The sequence below is a fragment of the Balaenoptera ricei genome, chromosome 6, assembly GCF_028023285.1.
Source record: "Balaenoptera ricei isolate mBalRic1 chromosome 6, mBalRic1.hap2, whole genome shotgun sequence".
NCBI classification, from domain to species: Eukaryota; Metazoa; Chordata; class Mammalia; order Artiodactyla; family Balaenopteridae; genus Balaenoptera; species Balaenoptera ricei.
The window spans coordinates 16,117,814-16,135,667 of record NC_082644.1 but is presented as its reverse complement, the minus strand read 5'-3'; the positions used below and the strand labels follow the sequence as shown (position 1 = coordinate 16,135,667).

Below are 17,854 nucleotides of genomic sequence, written 5' to 3'. Positions count from 1 at the left end.
AAGACTTTGAGCAAGTCATTTCATTGAAGTCTCTCAGGTTTCATAGCTGAGAATTAGGACACTAATTCCTGACCTCCTTATCCCCCAAGGGTTGATGTGAGGACTAAAGGAAATGACTGTGAGAACTCTTTGTAAATGTATACCTAAATATTGTGGAGGTTTATCTTACTACATAGCCTATTAGGTTCCTAGCTCTTTGTTAATTGAGAAAGGGGGAAAGTTTAGTCTCCTGCAGGTACCCAGGAGGTGTGTGTGGAGGGGTGTGCCATCAACAGAAGGGTAGGGCTAGGGATGGTTGAATCAGACACAGGGATGTCTTCTGGAAATGGCCACTGATCATGCATCCTCCTCCTCCAGTCAGGAGGAGGTCAGCTGGTTCTCCTCCTCCTCCTTCTCCTCCTCCTCCTCCTCCAGTCAGCTGGTTCTCTTGCTGCTGCGGTCTTGGGATCTGCCAGAATGAGGCATAGGTGCTCCCTTATGTTTGGGGCTCTAGCTCCAGCAGTCTTGGCACCAGGAACCAATTCTCCGAAGCCTGCTTTTCTAGTGGGACGCGTAAGAGAGGACACCACTGAGGCGCGGCTTCCTAACGCGCATCCGATCGGGGAAAGCGCACTTCCGCTCCACAGTTGGAGCGGGATGGCAGGCCGGGGTGGGGGAAGGGAGAGGTCAGTGGAGAGGAGGGAGGGACCATATCCGGGAGAGAGGCAGCTTCCGACCAGTGGTCGCGTTTCCGGAGAGGCGTTTCCGGTGGCGGCAGCAGCAGCGGCTGTGGTGGTTCCGGGTGTCTTTGTCCCCCCGGTGTCGCGGCCCTGGCCCGCAGGTGGGTTGGGGGGCCTTCCGCCGCCCCTCTGCCTCTTCGCCCCTCCCCTGGCCGAGGGGCTGCGAGGGCCGGGCCTCGAAGATGAACCGGGCGCGGAAGGGGCCGAGCCCCCCTTCGGCCTGCAAGTTCCGTCTCCCTGGCAACGGCCTCGGCCCTGGGGGCGGGCGGGAGGAGGAGAAGCCGCGCGCCTTCGTCCTCCCACGGTGGCCTGGCCGCGGCCCGGCCCGGGAGACCCGGCGCCGGCGGCTGCTGAGGCGGGAGCCGAGGGCCGGGGAGCGCGGGAGCAAGAGGGCGGGCGCGCAGCCGGATTCGCGTTCGGCCGGGCCACGGAGCTGTCTTCTCAGCCGCCCGTCCGGGGAACGACGGGCCGGGCTTCCGGGGAGAGGGCCCACACCATCTCCTCTCCGGCAGCAGCCTCCTCCATTTTTCCGGGCCTTGCGTGGAGCTCTTTGGCGGATGCATTGAATGAATGAATGTCATCGGGGCTCTTTCCAACCCTCCACTCTCCCCAACCATCTGAGGGTGGCGTGGCATAGTGAGAGGAGCTCTAAGTTGTCGGGAGATCTGGGTGTGAGTCCTGGTTTTGTACCTACCTGGTTCTGTGGCCTCGGGCAAGTCTCAGTCCCTCCGAGCTTCAGTTTCCTTTTCGTTGAAAGAGCATAACAGTATCACCCACCACTAGATTATCGTGAGGGCAGACTGGAACATTGTAATTTCTCCATTTCCTGCTCCTCTTCACATTCTCACCATCCGTCTCCTCTTTTTATTCTCAGTATCCATCTCCCCATTTTCCTTAAGGTCCTTAGTTCCTTTTTTGGGGTAGATGGAAAATTTCCCTATGAGCTGTTAATTTATTTCTTTTCTGATTGAAGGTTTTCCCCCAAGACTCTGAAAGAGGACAGCATTCCCAATGTCCCAGTTTAAGCGCCAGCGTATCAACCCACTACCAGGGGGACGCAACTTCTCAGGTGATCACCTTTATCTCTACCTGGCCTAGTACTGGGAAGTGTGTGTTTTGGAGTTAGTCTTTCAAAATGTGGCTTTTGGGGTTTCCCTGGTGGAGTGCAATTTGCTGCTGACTTTTCTTAGGAAAAAACATGACCACAGTAGTTGTCAGCGAAACCCTGTATGGGACATACTTGGATCCACTTTGCTCTTTGGGTTTACCATTTCCTCTAGCTGAATCTAGTGCTTAAGATGGTAGGTGCAGTTTCTGGATTGCTTCTGTGTCCCAATAGGCGCAGCTTCAACATCTCTTCTGGGTCCTCCTCCTGGTTTGCTCACTCCTCCTGTGGCCACAGACCTGTCCCAAAATGCCAGGCACCTTCAGGTAGGTTGGGCATCCTATCTAGTGAGTTCCGACACTCGGGACTACCCCGGCATGCGTGGTTGCCCGATGCTTTCATTCTTACATCACAGTGTTCATCCTTCCTGACACTCCTGTCCTCGGCCCGTCCAGAGGCGACTAGACATCTGTGACTGGGGAGTCCTAGGTTCTGGCTCTAGGGAGCTCTCTGGGGTGCTTCTTGGAATTAAAGAACTGGAAATCCTAGAAGAAGCTTATGACCCAAGAGTCAGCATGACTCCCCCCCAGTAGATTGGTTATGTCCACTGTACATATGCTTCCTTCTATATGTATGCTTCCTTCCATGGGAATCTCCATGCAGTGCTCTGATTGAGCTGGGGGTGGGGCGGGGTGGATGAAGATGAGATGCTAATGGTAGAGCATGGACAAATGCTCCCTATTACCTTTAAACTGCACTCTTCTCTTATAGGGTGGAGAGAAGCAGCGGGTCTTCACTGGCATTGTTACCAGTTTGCATGACTACTTTGGGGTGGTGGATGAAGAGGTCTTTTTTCAGCTAAGGTAGGCTTGAGGCTGATCGCCTTCTGGAAATGCTTATTGGATTCAGTTCTGTCACTATGCTGGTGGGTCCCCTATAATGCCAGTGCTTTGCTGTTGTTATGCAAAGTGTGAGAAATCTTGATGGGAAGGGCCTCATAGGGACAGTCAGGGTGGCTTGGCCAGGGTTTCTCTCCTGACTGGGTCTCCTGGCTTGTGTGCTGGCAGTGTGGTGAAGGGCCGGCTGCCCCAGCTGGGTGAGAAGGTGCTGGTGAAGGCTGCATACAACCCAGGCCAGGCAGTGCCCTGGAATGCTGTCAAGGTGCAAACGCTCTCCAACCAGGTATTCATCTCTCCTTGGCATGTTTATTGGAAAGGGGTGGGAGGGAACCTTACTTTGGTCAAGGGGCTGGGGCTGCATCTTTCCAAGGTAGTGAGCAGGTCAGCTATGGGATGCCCTGAATTTCCTGGTTACTGTCCTGCAGCCCCTGCTGAAGTCCCCAGCACCTCCCCTTCTACATGTGGCAGCCCTGGGCCAGAAGCAAGGGATTCTGGGAGCTCAGCCCCAGCTGATCTTCCAGCCTCACCGGATTCCCCCACTCTTTCCTCAGAAGCGTGAGTATCAGTGGCATGGATATTGGGGGTGTGGCTGTATGGGGTACTCGGGATGAATGGACTTGTAACTGTTAGGTTGCTGCTCTTAGAATAGATGTGGGTATTTCATGCACTGGAAGAAAGGGACAGGAAGTTTGGGCAAATATTTAGGGGTTTTGAGTCACCAGCCATTTCCTTTCTGCAGCTCTGAGTCTCTTCCAAACATCCCATACACTTCATCTGAGCCACCTGAACAGATTTCCTGCTCGGGGCCCTCATGGACGATTGGATCCGGGCCGAAGGTAAGAGGATGATCAAGCAGGAAAGGAAAGGTGTTTTATTTTATTTGTCTGTAAGAGAATGTCTTTTTTTTTTTTTTTTTTTTTTTTTGCCACCTGTTGACACTAACATTCTCTTTCTACAACTAGATCCTAGTCCCTTTACCCTGACATAGGCTGACACATTGAGATGTATGTACAAATATCAGAACTTTATAAGCTGGTTCTGCAAGTAGGGATTTGGTGTAATTCATTTTTCAAAGTATCACATTGAATTTTTTAATGTATAATTTTCCTTTTTATTTCTCGTGCATAAGATTGAGACACCAAGAATCAAAACTATCAAGAAAATAGTAATTGTCCAAAAAAAGTAACTTTGCAGTGTATTTTTTAAATTGAAGCATAATTTACAATATTATACCAGTAGATTGGATGTTTTTATATATTACGAGGTGATCACCACAATAGCTAGTTACCATCTGTCACCACACAAAGTTATTACTATAGTATTGAGTATATCCTCTATGCTGCGTGTTACATCCCCATGACTTGTTTTATAACTGGAAGTTTGTACTTCTTAATACCTCTTCACCTATTTTGCCCATTCCCCCCAGCCTCCTCCCCTCTAGTGACCACCAGTATGTTCTCTATACCTGTGAGTCTGTTTCTGTTTTTTTGTTTGTGCGTTTGTTTTGTCTTTTAGTTTCCTCCAGTGCGTAATTTAATTCTTAGTATCAAACGTGTCTCTTTAAATACACTGTACAGCTCAGTGGTGTGATGGACTGTGTATGTTGCACTCCGCCCGGAAATCCAGGCCTGTGCCGTGGCCGTGCAGACATGGCCTTGTGTGGAGCAGGCGTGGTGGCTTTGGGCCTTTGGGGCGTCCCAGGCCATCCTGTGTCATCTGTGAGCGTCGGGGACTGCCAGGAGCACGCCTCCTGTTCTCTCTGGCTCACATGTTCCTTATCCGGCCTTACTCTCTCCCTAAAAGTGTTTGTTTATATCCCTGGGGGTTACGCTCTAGACTAGTTTGCTTAAGACTCGTTCTAGTTCTGTCCGTCTTCATTGTAAGTTTTTATTATGAAAAATTTCAAGTATAAGCGTAGTAAGTAAAAAAGGATGATGAACCTTCGTATATCCATCACCCAGCTTAAACAAGTATCAGTATCTGCCATTCTTTTTCATCTACTCCCTGCCTTGTACTCGATTTTTTTTTTTTTAAGGTAAAATTTATTTAGGTTGATGTGCACAAATCTTAGATGGACAGTTTTGACAAATGGAAAATCCTGTGTAACTCTCACCCCTATTAAGATATAGAACATTTCCATCACTCTAGAAAGTGTTCTCATGTTTTAGTTCTCTTCTGAAATGAGAACTGTTCTGAGAAGGAAACAGCCCCCTATCCCAGAGGCCAGTAGATTATTACATGGTAAGGGCTGAGAATGCAGTCCACTGAGAACATGTAAAAGGAGCATGGAGTTCCTCAGAGAAAAAGTTTAGGCAAAGTGATGTAGCTAGTCTCTGTGCTGAAGCTACTGTTTGTTCCCTCGGGATAGGTCATGTGAACACTAAGGAGGCGGGAAAGCTTTGATTGTGTAGGATTGTTTTCCACAGTGTCTCTGCTTGAAACACTCTTTCATTCTTCAGTTACTGGTATACGTTTTGCATACACCCATCTTCTTGGTCTTCAAAATTTCCAAGGACTTTCCACCTCTCACATTCTGTGAGTTTATTAAAGGCTTCATTCAAAATCACAGCAGGTGCCCTCAGGGATAATGTAGCCTGGGTGGAAATCAGTGGCTGCTGCTGACTTTCTGCTTTAGGTTCACATTCAGCCTTTCTATATAGCCAGTTGCATTTGATTGTCCTGGACATGCCAAGCCCCGTGCAAGACCTGTGTTCTGTTACTTTGGCCATAATGCTTCAGTGTCATGGCTTCTCGAGGAAGGAGACATGACCATTGGGAGAGAGATATTACAATCAGTCAGTAGAGAGAATTTGCAGAGTCATTCTGCAAAGGGGGCAGTAGGAATGAGGTCACCCTGAGGGGGAACAACAATTTATGATGGAGTCACGCATGTTAGCGTTTGACTGGAAACCAGGTTTTATTTTGAACTTCAGGTTTTGGGAGGCAGGAAACTGTCTCCTTTGGATTGCTAATGCTGAACTACTGCGGTTTTTAGACAGGCCTATCCAGCTGGATATACCATCTCAGTATCCTGCTGAGGTTACGGAGATGGCTTCCACTGGTCATGCCTTATAACCTGTTCCTGACAATTCACAATAACGGGAGAAAACTGGTCGTTGAGTTTACAGGATTCAGTGGAACATCCACTTTATCTTGAGGTTGACAGCATTTACTGAAGAGTTCACTTCAGTCATGGGTGAGCTGAAGAGAGTTGTCAAAATGACTTTGGAACAGTTCTTCTGTTGGAGACACAGAAGCACTGACATCCCACAAGGGCAAGATTAGAAGGCAGCTTTTGGAGGGAGATGCTATGAACAAGGAAATTACCCAGGCAGAAATATGAGAAAAGAAGAAAAACTTTGTGTTAAATATAATCAAGTTTGTTACGCAGGGGTGTGATGACTAGGGAAACAACCCAGGCAGGTCTAAAGGGAAAGAGTAGACACCTTCTGGTAAATATAATCAACTCGGCATTACCTCAGCACGAAGAATTGACAATGGATTTTATTTCCCTTGTGAGACATGGGGGTTTTTTCCCCTTATCAGTCTGGCATTTTATAATGGTCTAAAGGTTTTTTCTCTTCTATTATTTTTATTTATTGCCCCCATAACATAGTGATACTATAATAAGTGATTTATTATAAAAATGTATAAAGTAGTGCATGCTATTATATAAAGTTAAAAATACTATAAAAATATATCATTCCCTCTTTCCCTTTAAAGGTAACCATTTAAAAACTTTTAAAGTACAGTTGATTTACAATATTGTATTAGTTCCAGGTGTACAACATAGCAGTTGTACTCCATTTAAAGTTATAAAATGTTGGCTGTATTCCCTGTGCTGTGCATTACACCTTTGTATCTTATTTATTTTGTACATAGTAGTTTGTACCTCTTAATCTCTTACCCTTATCTTCCACCCCATCCCCAAGGTAACCATTCTTAAAGACCTTTAGAAAATAATTTTGAAAAGCAAATTTACTTTCTGCCACTTTTTCCCCCCATGTTCTTTTCTAGTCTTTATCTATATATATGCATACTTTTTATAATTTAAATATTTGAGTTCAGATTTTTTTATACGTTCTTATCGAACATCTGTTCCATATTGCACTGTAATCCTCATAATTGTTTTAATGGCTGTATGATTACTTATTTATTATAAAAATTCAGGATTGCTAGATACACACGTGGTTTTCTTTTTTTTATATATAAATTTATTTATTTATTTTATTTTTGGCTGTGTTGGGTCTTCGTTGCTGCACCCGGGCTTTCTCTAGTTGCGGCGAGTGGGGGCTACTCCTCGTTGCGGTGCGCGGGCTTCTCATTGCGGTGGCTTCTCTTGTTGCGGAGCACGGGCTCTAGGCGCAGGGGCTTCAGTAGTTGTGGCACGCGGGCTCTAGAGCGCAGGCTCAGTAGTTGTGGTGGATGGACTTAGCTGCTCCGCGGCATGTGGGATCTTCCCGGACCAGGGCTCGAACCCGTGTCCCCTGCATTGGCAGGAGGATTCTTAACCATGGCGCTACCAGGGAAGTCCCACACGTGGTTTTCTTACTCGGCTTGAATTTTTTCTACTATATATAACCTTTTTTCTTCTTCTGAATTAACTTCCTTGGGGTAAATTTTTAAGAGTGAAATTACTGGATCAAAGGGTTGCAGTATTTTTATGACTCTAATGTGTAGTGTTAAGGGTTTTTACCAGAACTGTCTCTTTTAATGAAACTTGACAGAACCTATAGCATGGTGCCATATGTATATATATCTTGATAGAAAAAAAATCAGTTAAATTCTTTTTCTCATTTCAAAAAATTATATTAAATATAAGAAAATTATTCATCACCTTCATCTGTCAGAGGTATCCACCATTAATATTTTATTTCTTTTTAAAGCTTTTTTGGCACATTTGAGGCACTACTGTATATATAGTGTTCCATATAATTCTTTTTGTTTAACATGAATGGTTTTCTGTGTTATTAAAAGCATTTAAATATCCATCTTAATGTCTTTTATAACACTCGTATATGACTGTTAGCATGGCTTCTTTATCCATGTCTTTAAAGTTGGGGATTCAGATTGTTTCTAGTTCTTTTTAGGCCAGTTTGTACTGAATCTGTATGTAACAGTGTGGTCTCTTCCTTCTGGTAATGGATCAACCTCCAGCGATGACTATGACTCCAAGAAACGCAAACAGCGGGCTGGTGGAGAGCCTTGGGGTGCTAAGAAACCAAGGCATGACCTGCCTCCTTACCGAGTCCATCTCACTCCCTACACTGTGGACAGGTGAGTGGTGAGGCTGGGGTGGGGGGTGAGACTTGTAGCTGGTAACAGTTTCTTGTGTAAGTGAGATATAGTCTGGGAGTAAGAGTGTGTGTGTGTGTGTGTGTGCACGCACGCGCGCACGCGCTCATGACCTTTTTGTTTCATTTTTGTTTTTTAATGTGACAGATTTTTTACTTCAAAATCTCAAGTTCTGACCAGCATAGCACCACTGACATGGGTGCCCTTGATAGAACTTTATGATTTGATCACCAGAAATTGTTAGGCCAGGCTATAATTAAGGCTTATCAATCAAAATCCAGGTACCCAATACCAGTTATAAGTCAGGTAGAAATTGTGGGTCATAGGAACCCTGGGACTGGTTTCCCAGGGAAGCTCTAAATTATTTTTTAAGTGCTACAGCATGTATGAGGTCACTGGCCCACAAGCTTACTTCTCACACGTAGAAACTGACTGACTGAGAGGTAGATGAGCAATTCCAGATTCCATCTAGCAGGGGAGATGCAGGGCTCCAGCTGCTGTTTTAGAGATAAGGCCCCAAAGCCAAGTCCACCTAAGTCTGAGCTGAGGTGAGGGCAGCCTCCTGGCACCTCCTTCTCAAGATGGCAGGGAAGGAGGGCTGCTACTGCTCTTCCCCTGTCACCGCTTCCTCTCCCCAGGCCCAGGCAGGGCCTCTTATTCTCCATGCTGACCCACCTGCCTCCCAAGGTTAATCTGATGAGATACTGGTCCCCACATCATCACCACTGGAGGGGTGAATATAGAGCCTCCTCATGTGGTCAGAACACGACTGCTAACAATTAGCCACACACACACAGCTTTTTTTTTTTTTTTTTTAAACACAACTGGAAACCTATTGTACATACTGTTCAGTACTTTGCTTTTTCACTTGTCTTGGAATTTATTCCACGTTAAAGTTTATTAGACTGATCTCATTCTTTTTAGCAACTGCACAGCATTCTACTAAATGGATGGACCAGAATTTGTTTAACCAGTTCTCCATTTTTAGTCTTTAATTATCCTAAACATTGTTGTAATAATAAACATCCTTCTCTATACATCTGCGTGGACAGGTGCAAGCATTTTATTGAGCTCAATTCCTAGAAATGGAGTAGCTGGCTCACAGGGCTGTCAGCCTTGACAGATACTGCCAGGCCTCTCACGGAGGCGGTGTCGGCTTACGTTCTCACACGAGGTGTGAGGCTCTTGCACCCCAGCCGTTGCCAATGCTGTGTTATCCAGCTTTGTGATCTTTGTCGGTCTGATAGGTGAAGAGTGATACCCTGATTTGAATTTAATTATGAGTGAGATTGAGCATATTTTCATGAGCTTCTAAGTCTCATTTCTTTTTCTAAGTTATCTGTTGCTGTCAGTTTTTCCAGTTTTCTCTTAGACTTGTGAACTCTGTTAGTGACTTGTGGGTTCCTTTTATATTAAGACAGTGACCCTTTTTTCTATCACATATTGCAGATGTCTTTTTTTTTTCCTTCCCCAGATTGACTTTATTTTGCCACTAGAGGTTGTAACATTTTAGTGGTCAAGTCTGATCCATTTTTATCTTTTCAGAAGTGTCTTACTTAGAAAGCTCTTCTTTTCTCAGATTATAAAATAATCTGCTCCCTTTTCCTTTCAAGTCTTTTATGGTTCCATTTTTAAAAATAATTTAGTCTTTGCTCAATCTGGAATTCCTTCCTTACTTCCCATAGCCCCACCTGTGACTTCTTAGAACTCCAGCGCCGTTACCGCACCCTGCTGGTTCCCTCAGATTTTCTGGCTGTGCATCTGAGCTGGCTGTCGGCCTTCCCTCTGAGCCAGCCCTTCTCCCTCCATCATCCAAGCCGCATCCAGGCATCTTCTGAGAAGGAGGCAGCTCCAGACGCTGGTGCTGAGCCCGCGCCCACAGACAGTGACCCTGCTTACAGTTCCAAGGTGAGTTGGCTGGGGTCCTGCCTCTTTGTCCCGTTGTTGGAGGCTGAGAAAGCTCTCGAGTGTCTCCTTTCTGCCGTCCCTACCAGGTACTGCTGCTCTCTTCCCCGGGGCTGGAGGAATTGTATCGCTGTTGCATGCTCTTCGTGGATGATGTGGCTGAGCCAAGGGAGACGCCAGAACATCCTCTGAAGCAAATTAAAGTAAGAGCTGGAGCCCAGGGGGCAAGACTCGCTCACTGACAATGTTCGGTTCCTGCTCAGGAACTCAGAGAAACGGGGGTTCCGGGGCTGAGATACCCGTCGTTTTACCAGGAGGACAGCGTGGCTGAGAGATGTTCTTTCTTATCAGAATTATGTGGGGTTCACATTCACGGGTAGAGATACCCCTCCCGCCCCCAGTGTGGCAGACCCTTTGTTCCCCACCGGCGGCAGGTTGCCTCCCTGTGGGAGACCCACGTGATTGGTTTTTCCTTTCTTACCCCTGGTCTCTTTTTGCAGTTTTTGCTGGGCCAGAAAGAAGAGGAGGTAGTGTTGGTGGGGGGCGAGTGGTCTCCTTCTCTGGACGGCCTCGACCCCAAGGGCGACCCGCAGGTGCTCGTCCGCACCGCCATCCGCTGCGCGCAAGCCCAGACCGGCATCGACTTGAGTGCCTGCACCAAGTGGTGAGTGGCTGCCCGAGCTGTTGTCCGTGGCTGCCCAGTGAGTTGGCGAGACCCGGCAGGGAGCCAGGCTTCTGCTGGGCCTTTCTGACCTGTTAGTTCCCGTCTGTCCCCTAGTCCCTGCTCATCACCCCCTCCCTCCAGCCCTCGCAGTGGTCGCCGTGGTCGTGAGCACGGCGAGGGGTGTGTAAGTGTGTTGAAGGCCAACTGACCCTCCAAGGCTCGTCAGATGTGGCCCCCCCAGCCACATTCCGTGCTCCTTCTTGTTGCCATGGCACCTCGGATAGTAATTGTCTGCTTACTTGTCTCTCCCCACTGACTAACCATTTCTTGAGGGCTTGGTCTGTATCTTTTATTTCTGTACTGTCAGAGCTTGGCACACAGTTTGTGTTCATTAAATGCTGATTGGAAACTGAAGCCCTCACGAATGTCATGGGTCAGTACTGCATTTTTCCTTTTGCTGTGAGCAGGTGGCGCTTTGCTGAGTTTCAGTACCTGCAGCTGGGACCCCCGAGGCGGCTCCAGACCGTGGTGGTGTACCTGCCGGACATCTGGACCATCATGCCTACTTTGGAAGAGTGGGAGGCCCTGTGCCAGCAGAAAGCTGCAGAGGCAGCTCCCCCGCCCCAGGAGGTGCCAGTGGTGAGGCTGAGCCTTACGAACACATGGGGAAAGTAGGGGCCCTAACCCCTGGACCCGCTTGGTCATAGGTCTTGACTTTTCGTCACAGGAAACAGAGCCTACAGAACAGGCAGCTGATGCATCAGAGCAGGCAGCAGACACCTCTAAACAGAATGCAGAGAATCCGGAGGTCACTGCACAGCAGGAAATGGACACCGATCTCCCAGAGGCCCCTCCACCCCCTCTAGAACCTGCTGTCATGGCACGCCCCAGCTGTGTAAACCTGTCCATCCATAGTATCGTGGAGGACCGGAGGCCAAAAGAAAGGATCTCTTTTGAGGTAGGTGTAGGAGTCTGGGGGCTGTGGGGCAGGGCGTATAGGATGGCGGGGTTTGGAACACCCCATTTTTTGATGCTCGTGACCCCTTGTTGCCTCTTCCACCAGGTGATGGTGTTGGCTGAGCTGTTTCTGGAGATGCTGCAGAGGGATTTTGGCTATAGGATTTATAAGATGCTGCTGAGCCTTCCTGAAAAGGTCGTGGCCGCACCTGAACCTGAGAAGGAGGAGGCGGCCAAGGAGGAAGAAGCAGTCAAGGAGGAGGCCAAGGAGTCCAAGGATGAGGTACAGAGTGAGGGCACAGCTGCCGAGTCAGATGCCCCGCCGGTGAGTACCTCTGCCCCCGTGCACGGGCACTGGGGCTGCACATGGTAATGCTGCACAGAACTGGGGCGCTGCGTGGCACCAGCGCTGCTCAGAGTGCTTTATGGGTCTTCTCTCATCACCCCTCGCTCACTGCGCGCGCGCTCTGTGACCCTGCTGTGACTCAGGTGCAGGGTGCTTAACTCTCCCACGTGGCCACACAGCCCAGAGGTGGTTGGTGTACCTGGGAGAAGGGAGGCGGGCCTGGAGCAGTGAAGGGAAGCGTGGTTGACACGGCAGCGCGGAAGTCTCCATTAATAGGAACGCTTTGATGGGTACGGGTGTTTTGATTACCTGACGGTTAACTAGAACACTGCATTTTCTTAAACATTTCTAAAGCACGTGGGTCTTCTTCCTGCCTAAATACTGTCAAGTAAACAAATTTCTTACGGGACTGAGATTGACTCTTGAGGAAAATCCCAGGTGTCTGGAACTCGCCCTGGTCTGCTCTGTGACCCCCATGTAACGAAGTATGTTAAATGAGACGTTGCATATGTGCCTTCGGCGCGGTGCCTGAACGCGGCTGACACACAGATGTTAACCGTTGTTATTGTTGGTAGTCACAGGGGCAGTTCCTCGCATCATCTTGGTCTGCTTCTCCTAGAAGGAAGACGGGCTTTTGCCCAAACCCCTGTCTTCTGGGGGAGAGGAAGAAGAGAAACCCCGGGGCGAGGTGTCCGAGGACCTCTGTGAGATGGCCCTGGACCCAGAACTGCTGCTCCTGAGGGACGATGGGGAGGAGGAGTTCGGTATGTCTGGCGCCTGCCCCGGTTGGCAGCTTCCTGGCTCTGTGGCTCCCGTTCTGGCTGTGTGTGGAGCCAGTCCGGGCCTGTGTGCTCCCGGCTCCAAGTTCATCTCGGGCTTTCTGTAGCAGGAGCCAAGCTGGAGGATTCCGAGGTCCGGTCGGTTGCCTCGAATCAGTCAGAGATGGAGTTCTCATCCCTTCAGGACATGGTGAGACCTCTGTACCTTTCTGGGTCTCAGTGACAGGGAAGCTTAGCAAGGCCTCTGCCTCACTCCTGGGAAAGGGGTGCTTTTCCTAAATGACCTCTGGCATCTTCTGATTGACGAAAGACGAAAGGTGGTTCTTGGCTTATGGGATGGCATGCTCGTAGGATCGAGGAGAGCACTTCGGTATCTCCATCAGGGCGGATCTGAGCGAGCTGTCTGACCTGGGAGCACCCAAGGTTCCTCTGTGTGTGACAGCCCCTGGGGGCAAAAGTGCCCCAAAGAGGCCTTTGGTTACAGGCCAAGGGACTTGCCTGGCCCAGGGTCAGGTCTCTTAACTGGAAGGGTGTGAGTGTGTCAGCCAAGCTGCTTAATTTTTTTTTTTTTTTTTTTAGACTTTTCTTTTGATGTTGGAGTATAGCCGATTAACAATGTTGTGGTAGTTTCAGGTGCACAGCAAAGGGACTCAGCCATACATGTACATGTATCCATTCTCCCCCAAACTCCCCTCCCATCCAGGCTGCCACATAACATTGAGCAGAATTCCCTGTGCTATATACAGTAGGTCCTTGTTGGTTATCCATTTTAATATCAAGCGGCTAGATTTTATAAGGGCTTCGTCCTGGGTGATTTAGCATCAAGGGACCTGTTTGTAAATCCTGTTCATCCTTGTTTCTCTTTTAGCCCAAGGAGCTGGACCCCTCTCCTGTGCTCCCTCTGGACTGTCTTCTTGCTTTTGTCTTCTTTGATGCCAACTGGTGTGGCTACTTGCATCGGCGAGACTTGGAGAGGATCCTGCTTACCCTTGGGCTCCGGCTCAGCGCAGAGCAGGTGCCTTCTCATGCCCCGCCCTAGGCCTCTCTCAGATGCCTCGCCCGACATCCTTGTGTGCACGCGCGGCTCGGGATGCTGTGGTTCTAGGTTCTTGCACGGCATTGTGGGGGGACTTGCACCTTCTCATCCGTGGGCATCTTGGGTGTGTGCTTCCTACAGGCCAAACAGCTGGTCAGCAGAGTGGTGGCCCAGAACATCTGCCAGTATCGGAGCCTTCAGTACAGCCGCCCGGAGGGCCCGGATGGGGGGCTCCCTGAGGAGGTGCTCTTCGGTGCGTACTGTGCTCTGCGGCCTTCTGGGGACGGCGGAGCAGGCTGCTTTCTCCCGGGACCGTCCCTGAGTCTTTTCACGGCCCTTCTAGGAAACCTGGACCTGCTCCCTCCTCCCGGGAAGAGTGCCAAGCCGGGCGCTGCCCCTGTGGAGCACAAGGGCCTGGTGTCCCACAACGGCAGCCTCATCAACGTGGGGAACCTGCTGCAGCGTGCGGAGCAGCAGGACAGCGGGCGGCTCTACCTGGAGAACAAGATTCACACACTGGAGCTGAAGCTGGGTGAGTGGCTGGCGGCGCGGGGGCCTGTCGCGGCCGGGCGTAGACGCGAGGAGACGAGCGGGAGGCCCGCCCCTCAGCCCCTCAGGCCCGGAGGCCTCTCGCCCTACGCTCCCCTCCTTAGCTTGGCAGTCTTTCCTGTCTTCCCCCGCCAGAGGAGAGCCATAACCGCTTCTCAGCCACTGAAGTGACGAATAAGACACTGGCCGCAGAGATGCAGGAGCTGAGAACCCGGCTGGCCGAGGCAGAGGAGACGGCCCGGACGGCGGAGCGACAGAAGCACCAGTTTCAGCGGCTGCTACAGGAGTTCCGAAGGCGCCTGACCCCCCTGCAGCTTGAGGTGCAGCGGATGGTTGAAAAGGTGAGCCTCCTGGGAGAGCCGGCCGCCGGGCAGGGAGGCTGGGTCAGGGCAGCCGGCACGGGGCCGGGCCCAGGTTCGCCTTGCCTCCGCCTCCATCCGCTAGTTTCTTATGGAATCGATCAGTCAGCAGCTGGCACCCTGGAGTCTCCCAGGAGGAAGTGCTCAGTAGTCCTTGGATCTCGGCCCTTCCTCTGAGTCCCGATTCTCGTTACATCTGTTTCAAACAGGCAGACAGCTGGGTAGAGAAGGAGGAGCCAGCACCTAGCAACTGAGGGGCCTGGTGCAGGAGCTGCCATCCTGTGAGGTCAGCGATGGAGCCTGCTGAAGTTAGAGCCCTTTTGGTTCTGGAAAGAAGCTGGAGCAGGACCTGGGAGCCATAGGCAGGGGTGGCTGACCCCTGCGCTCGGCCTCTGTAGAGGAGCTCAGGCCGTCAGGGTGGGGTCTGTCTGTGCCGTGTGGGACGGATGAGTGAGGAAGCCGGTTCCACTTGCAACTAAATCCAACATCTTCTGCACCCCTCGAATGTCATTTTGCCCTCTACCTTGGGATTCCTCCTGGGGCCCTTTCGTCTTGTGCTTTCTCCTGTCCTCTTCCAGTTTAGAATAAGACGGGAGGAAAAGGCTTTTTGAGTCTGTCATAAGGTCTGATGCCAATAAACTGAAGAAACAGACGCGGAAGCTGGCTGGGGGTAAGAGCCCCTTCCTCCGGATGGCACAAATCCTGCCAGGTTACAGGAGCAGGTTCTGGGGGGAAGGGTCTCCCGCGGCCACCGCAGGAACGGAGTCAGTCAGTGCTAGCGAGCGTTCAGCGTTGGGCAGTGTTTGCCAGTGAACACTGTGTTCCAGCCACCCCAGACTTGCCAGAAGAAACCAGCACCTCTTTTCCCTGGCTCCCCGTGTTCAGAATGTGGTATTGGCTCTGGCCCAGCCTTTTCCCTGTTCCCCATAAGTCTCGCCTCTTTCCATAATCCGTGGTTTCAGTTTGACTTTGTATATAAAGTGTTCTGTTTTTTTTTTTTTTTTTGGCTTTTTGTTTTTTAAATAAACCAAAGTCAAAACAAACCTAAGTGTCCTCCCTAACTCTCCCCTCGCCCCTCTTCTAGGTCTGCCTGTGCTCCGCCCTCCTCCCAACCCTCAGCGCAGCCTCTGCTCGAAGCAGGTGTCACCTCCGGAGGGTGGGGGGGGGGGGGTGCAGCTCTGGGCTCTGCTGCCTGCTGCTCGGGAGAGGGGCTGCCGCGGGGTCTGGGAAGGACTTGGGGTGGCTCCTCCCCTCCTCTCTTTAGTTACAGCACAACAATATACAGACCTTTTATTGAAAACTTTACTTGGAAAAATAAAATCCCAAATAATCAGGTGAGACATAAACCCACTGTTGTTGCTCTGAGGCCTGTGACTCGGTCTGTGACATTTTGTGGGGTAGGCTGTTGACACGCGTTGAGTCCCAGCTTCCTAGGGAAGCCGCAAGACTTGGGGCTCTGCCCTGCAGTTGACCCAAAGTCTAGAAGTGGGCAGAGCCGGCCGCTGTCTTGCCGAGAGGCCGGGGTGAGGGGCCCGTTGCGGCTGGGAGACCGTGGCTTTCACGTTGCCCAGGTCAGTGTCGAGGCCTCTCCCAGAAAAGGCGAGTCTGAGGTGAAAAGGCAGCGAGGGTGGGTGACTCCCCAGGGTGGCCCTTTTGGAGGTAGACATGATCCCAACCGTGCAAGCCAGGCTAAGACCTCAAGGGAGCAGACAAGAGCCCAGGCTCTGGCCCTAGGCCAGGATGCACTTTGGACGGTTCTTTAGGGACTAAGACAGTCTACACTGCTTACCTGTCTGTGGGTTCTTGCTACGACTGGGGAGGCGAGAGCCTGCTTGGGGCTCCTGGTGCCAGGCTCATTCCCAAGGGCTGGGGTGGTGGAGCGGGAGCTGCCGCTATCCCTTCTCCCAGGCAAGGGCCCTTTGCTGCCTGATGCCCGAGCCTGAGCTCGTAAAGCGTAGGCTAGAGAGGCCGACTTGTGTCCCAGAATCTTCCGAGGGCCGGGCTCAGTCATCGGCCACGATGGAGAGGGCTCGGAGCTCGCTCAGTCTCGCCTCGTTCTCCCGCTCCCGCTGCTCGTCAGGACGGCCGGGCTGGGCAAGCTGCTGGGTCAGGTCTCCGAAGATCTTGTGCATTTCCGAGTAGTACACGACCTGGGGTGGGAGCAGGAGGAGGTCGGCGGTGGTGGGCTCCAGGGTACCAGGCCCCGCGGCACGCCCCCACCCCCCGGGGGCACGGTGGGTGGATGGGCGGAGGGCCGGAGCCTGTGGGAGGCAGAGCGCAGGGCTGGACTCCACTCTTCCCTCCACCACCGCCCCTCCCCTTGAGCTGCGTGGCAGCCACAGCCCCGGCTCCTTCAGGAACGTTCACTGCCCACTGCCTGGGTAGCAGAGGGAGCGACAGGTCCTTGGTGAGGTGGAGGGGGGGGCTCTGCCTTCGAGCTCTCCAAGCAGCTGAGGGGGAAGGGCTGGGGGGTGTGGGTGGATCCTTGGCGGGTCCTGGGGGCGCCAGTGAGTCAGGCCCCGCGACAAGGGGCTAACTGCTTTACAGAAGCTAGGAGAAGCTCTCATCCGTGGGAGAGGGCACAGCAGCTCCCAAAGCCCTGGGCCAGCCTTAGAAGTAAAGGTGAGAGAGGGAACACGGTTCTAGCCTCCGTCCCTTCCCAGCTCATCCCACCGCCAATCACTGCCTTAGCTGCCGAGCCAGGAAAGCAGGGCCCAGAGGCCAGGCTCACTTCCCTGTTTCCCTCTGCACAGGCACCAGAGGTGGGATGGGAGAGGCGCACAGAAACGAGGCGGGGGCAGGCCGAGGAATGGGGGGACCCATCGGCAGCCCTCAGATGGCTGAGGGCTGAGCAGGCCCAGGGGAGGAGGGCAGGGACCATTTCTGCCTCAGTCTCCACCTCACGACCAAATGAAGTCATGTACTTTCAAGAAAGTGTTCCACACCACTCAAACACCCCTAAGTGTTACCATCTCCAGCTCCGAGTTGTCTCTGGGGAGAAGGAACTCTCCTTCTCTAGAAACCTGGAGTGCCGTTATTGGCCAGGCCAGGCCATGTCTTCCACACTCCCACAGCTGGGCTGAGGGGGAGCTAAATCAAGGTCTCCAAACACTGTCTTCACCTGAGGGGACGGGCCCGGCTAGTGCTGGGGGAGGGAGCGGATGGCCCCCCCCCCCCCCCAGCTCCCTGCCCTGAGCCGCACCGCGCAGGCTGAGTCACTAGGAATGCTCACTTCTCCAGT

General features: G+C 51.4%; 2 protein-coding genes across 9 annotated transcripts in view; one reads left to right on the top strand and one right to left on the bottom strand.

The window, feature by feature from the left end:
- Positions 1-679: 679 nt before the first annotated feature.
- Positions 680-15,656, top strand: CCAR2 (cell cycle and apoptosis regulator 2). Of its 5 annotated transcripts, none has more exons than XM_059926895.1 (21): positions 685-820; positions 1,693-1,788; positions 2,059-2,150; positions 2,596-2,687; positions 2,892-3,006; positions 3,149-3,278; positions 3,463-3,559; positions 7,881-8,000; positions 9,704-9,926; positions 10,013-10,126; positions 10,424-10,587; positions 11,055-11,226; positions 11,315-11,545; positions 11,651-11,869; positions 12,510-12,654; positions 12,780-12,859; positions 13,538-13,684; positions 13,847-13,958; positions 14,049-14,237; positions 14,390-14,595; positions 14,823-15,656. In XM_059926895.1, the coding sequence occupies exons 2-21, from the start codon at positions 1,731-1,733 to the stop codon at positions 14,865-14,867; spliced, it is 2,751 nt and encodes a 916-aa protein (XP_059782878.1). In that variant the 5' UTR covers positions 685-820; positions 1,693-1,730; the 3' UTR covers positions 14,868-15,656. The 5 variants fall into 5 exon arrangements, with proteins under 5 accessions (XP_059782876.1, XP_059782873.1, XP_059782878.1 ...); XM_059926894.1 differs by having other exon boundaries at positions 686-820; positions 12,777-12,859; XM_059926893.1 differs by having other exon boundaries at positions 680-820; positions 11,651-11,827; positions 13,847-14,237.
- A 241-nt stretch (positions 15,657-15,897) lies between these two features.
- The window catches only part of BIN3 (bridging integrator 3), a 46,699-nt gene continuing 44,742 nt past the window's right edge, over positions 15,898-17,854 (bottom strand). For 3 of the 4 annotated variants that reach the window (XM_059926896.1, XM_059926897.1, XM_059926898.1), the window contains one exon: positions 15,898-16,763. In XM_059926896.1, coding sequence (XP_059782879.1) covers positions 16,617-16,763 — 147 coding nt within the window. In that variant the 3' untranslated portion in view covers positions 15,898-16,616. The remainder of the gene's footprint in view (positions 16,764-17,854) is intronic. The other variant, XR_009503972.1, reaches the window with a different exon arrangement.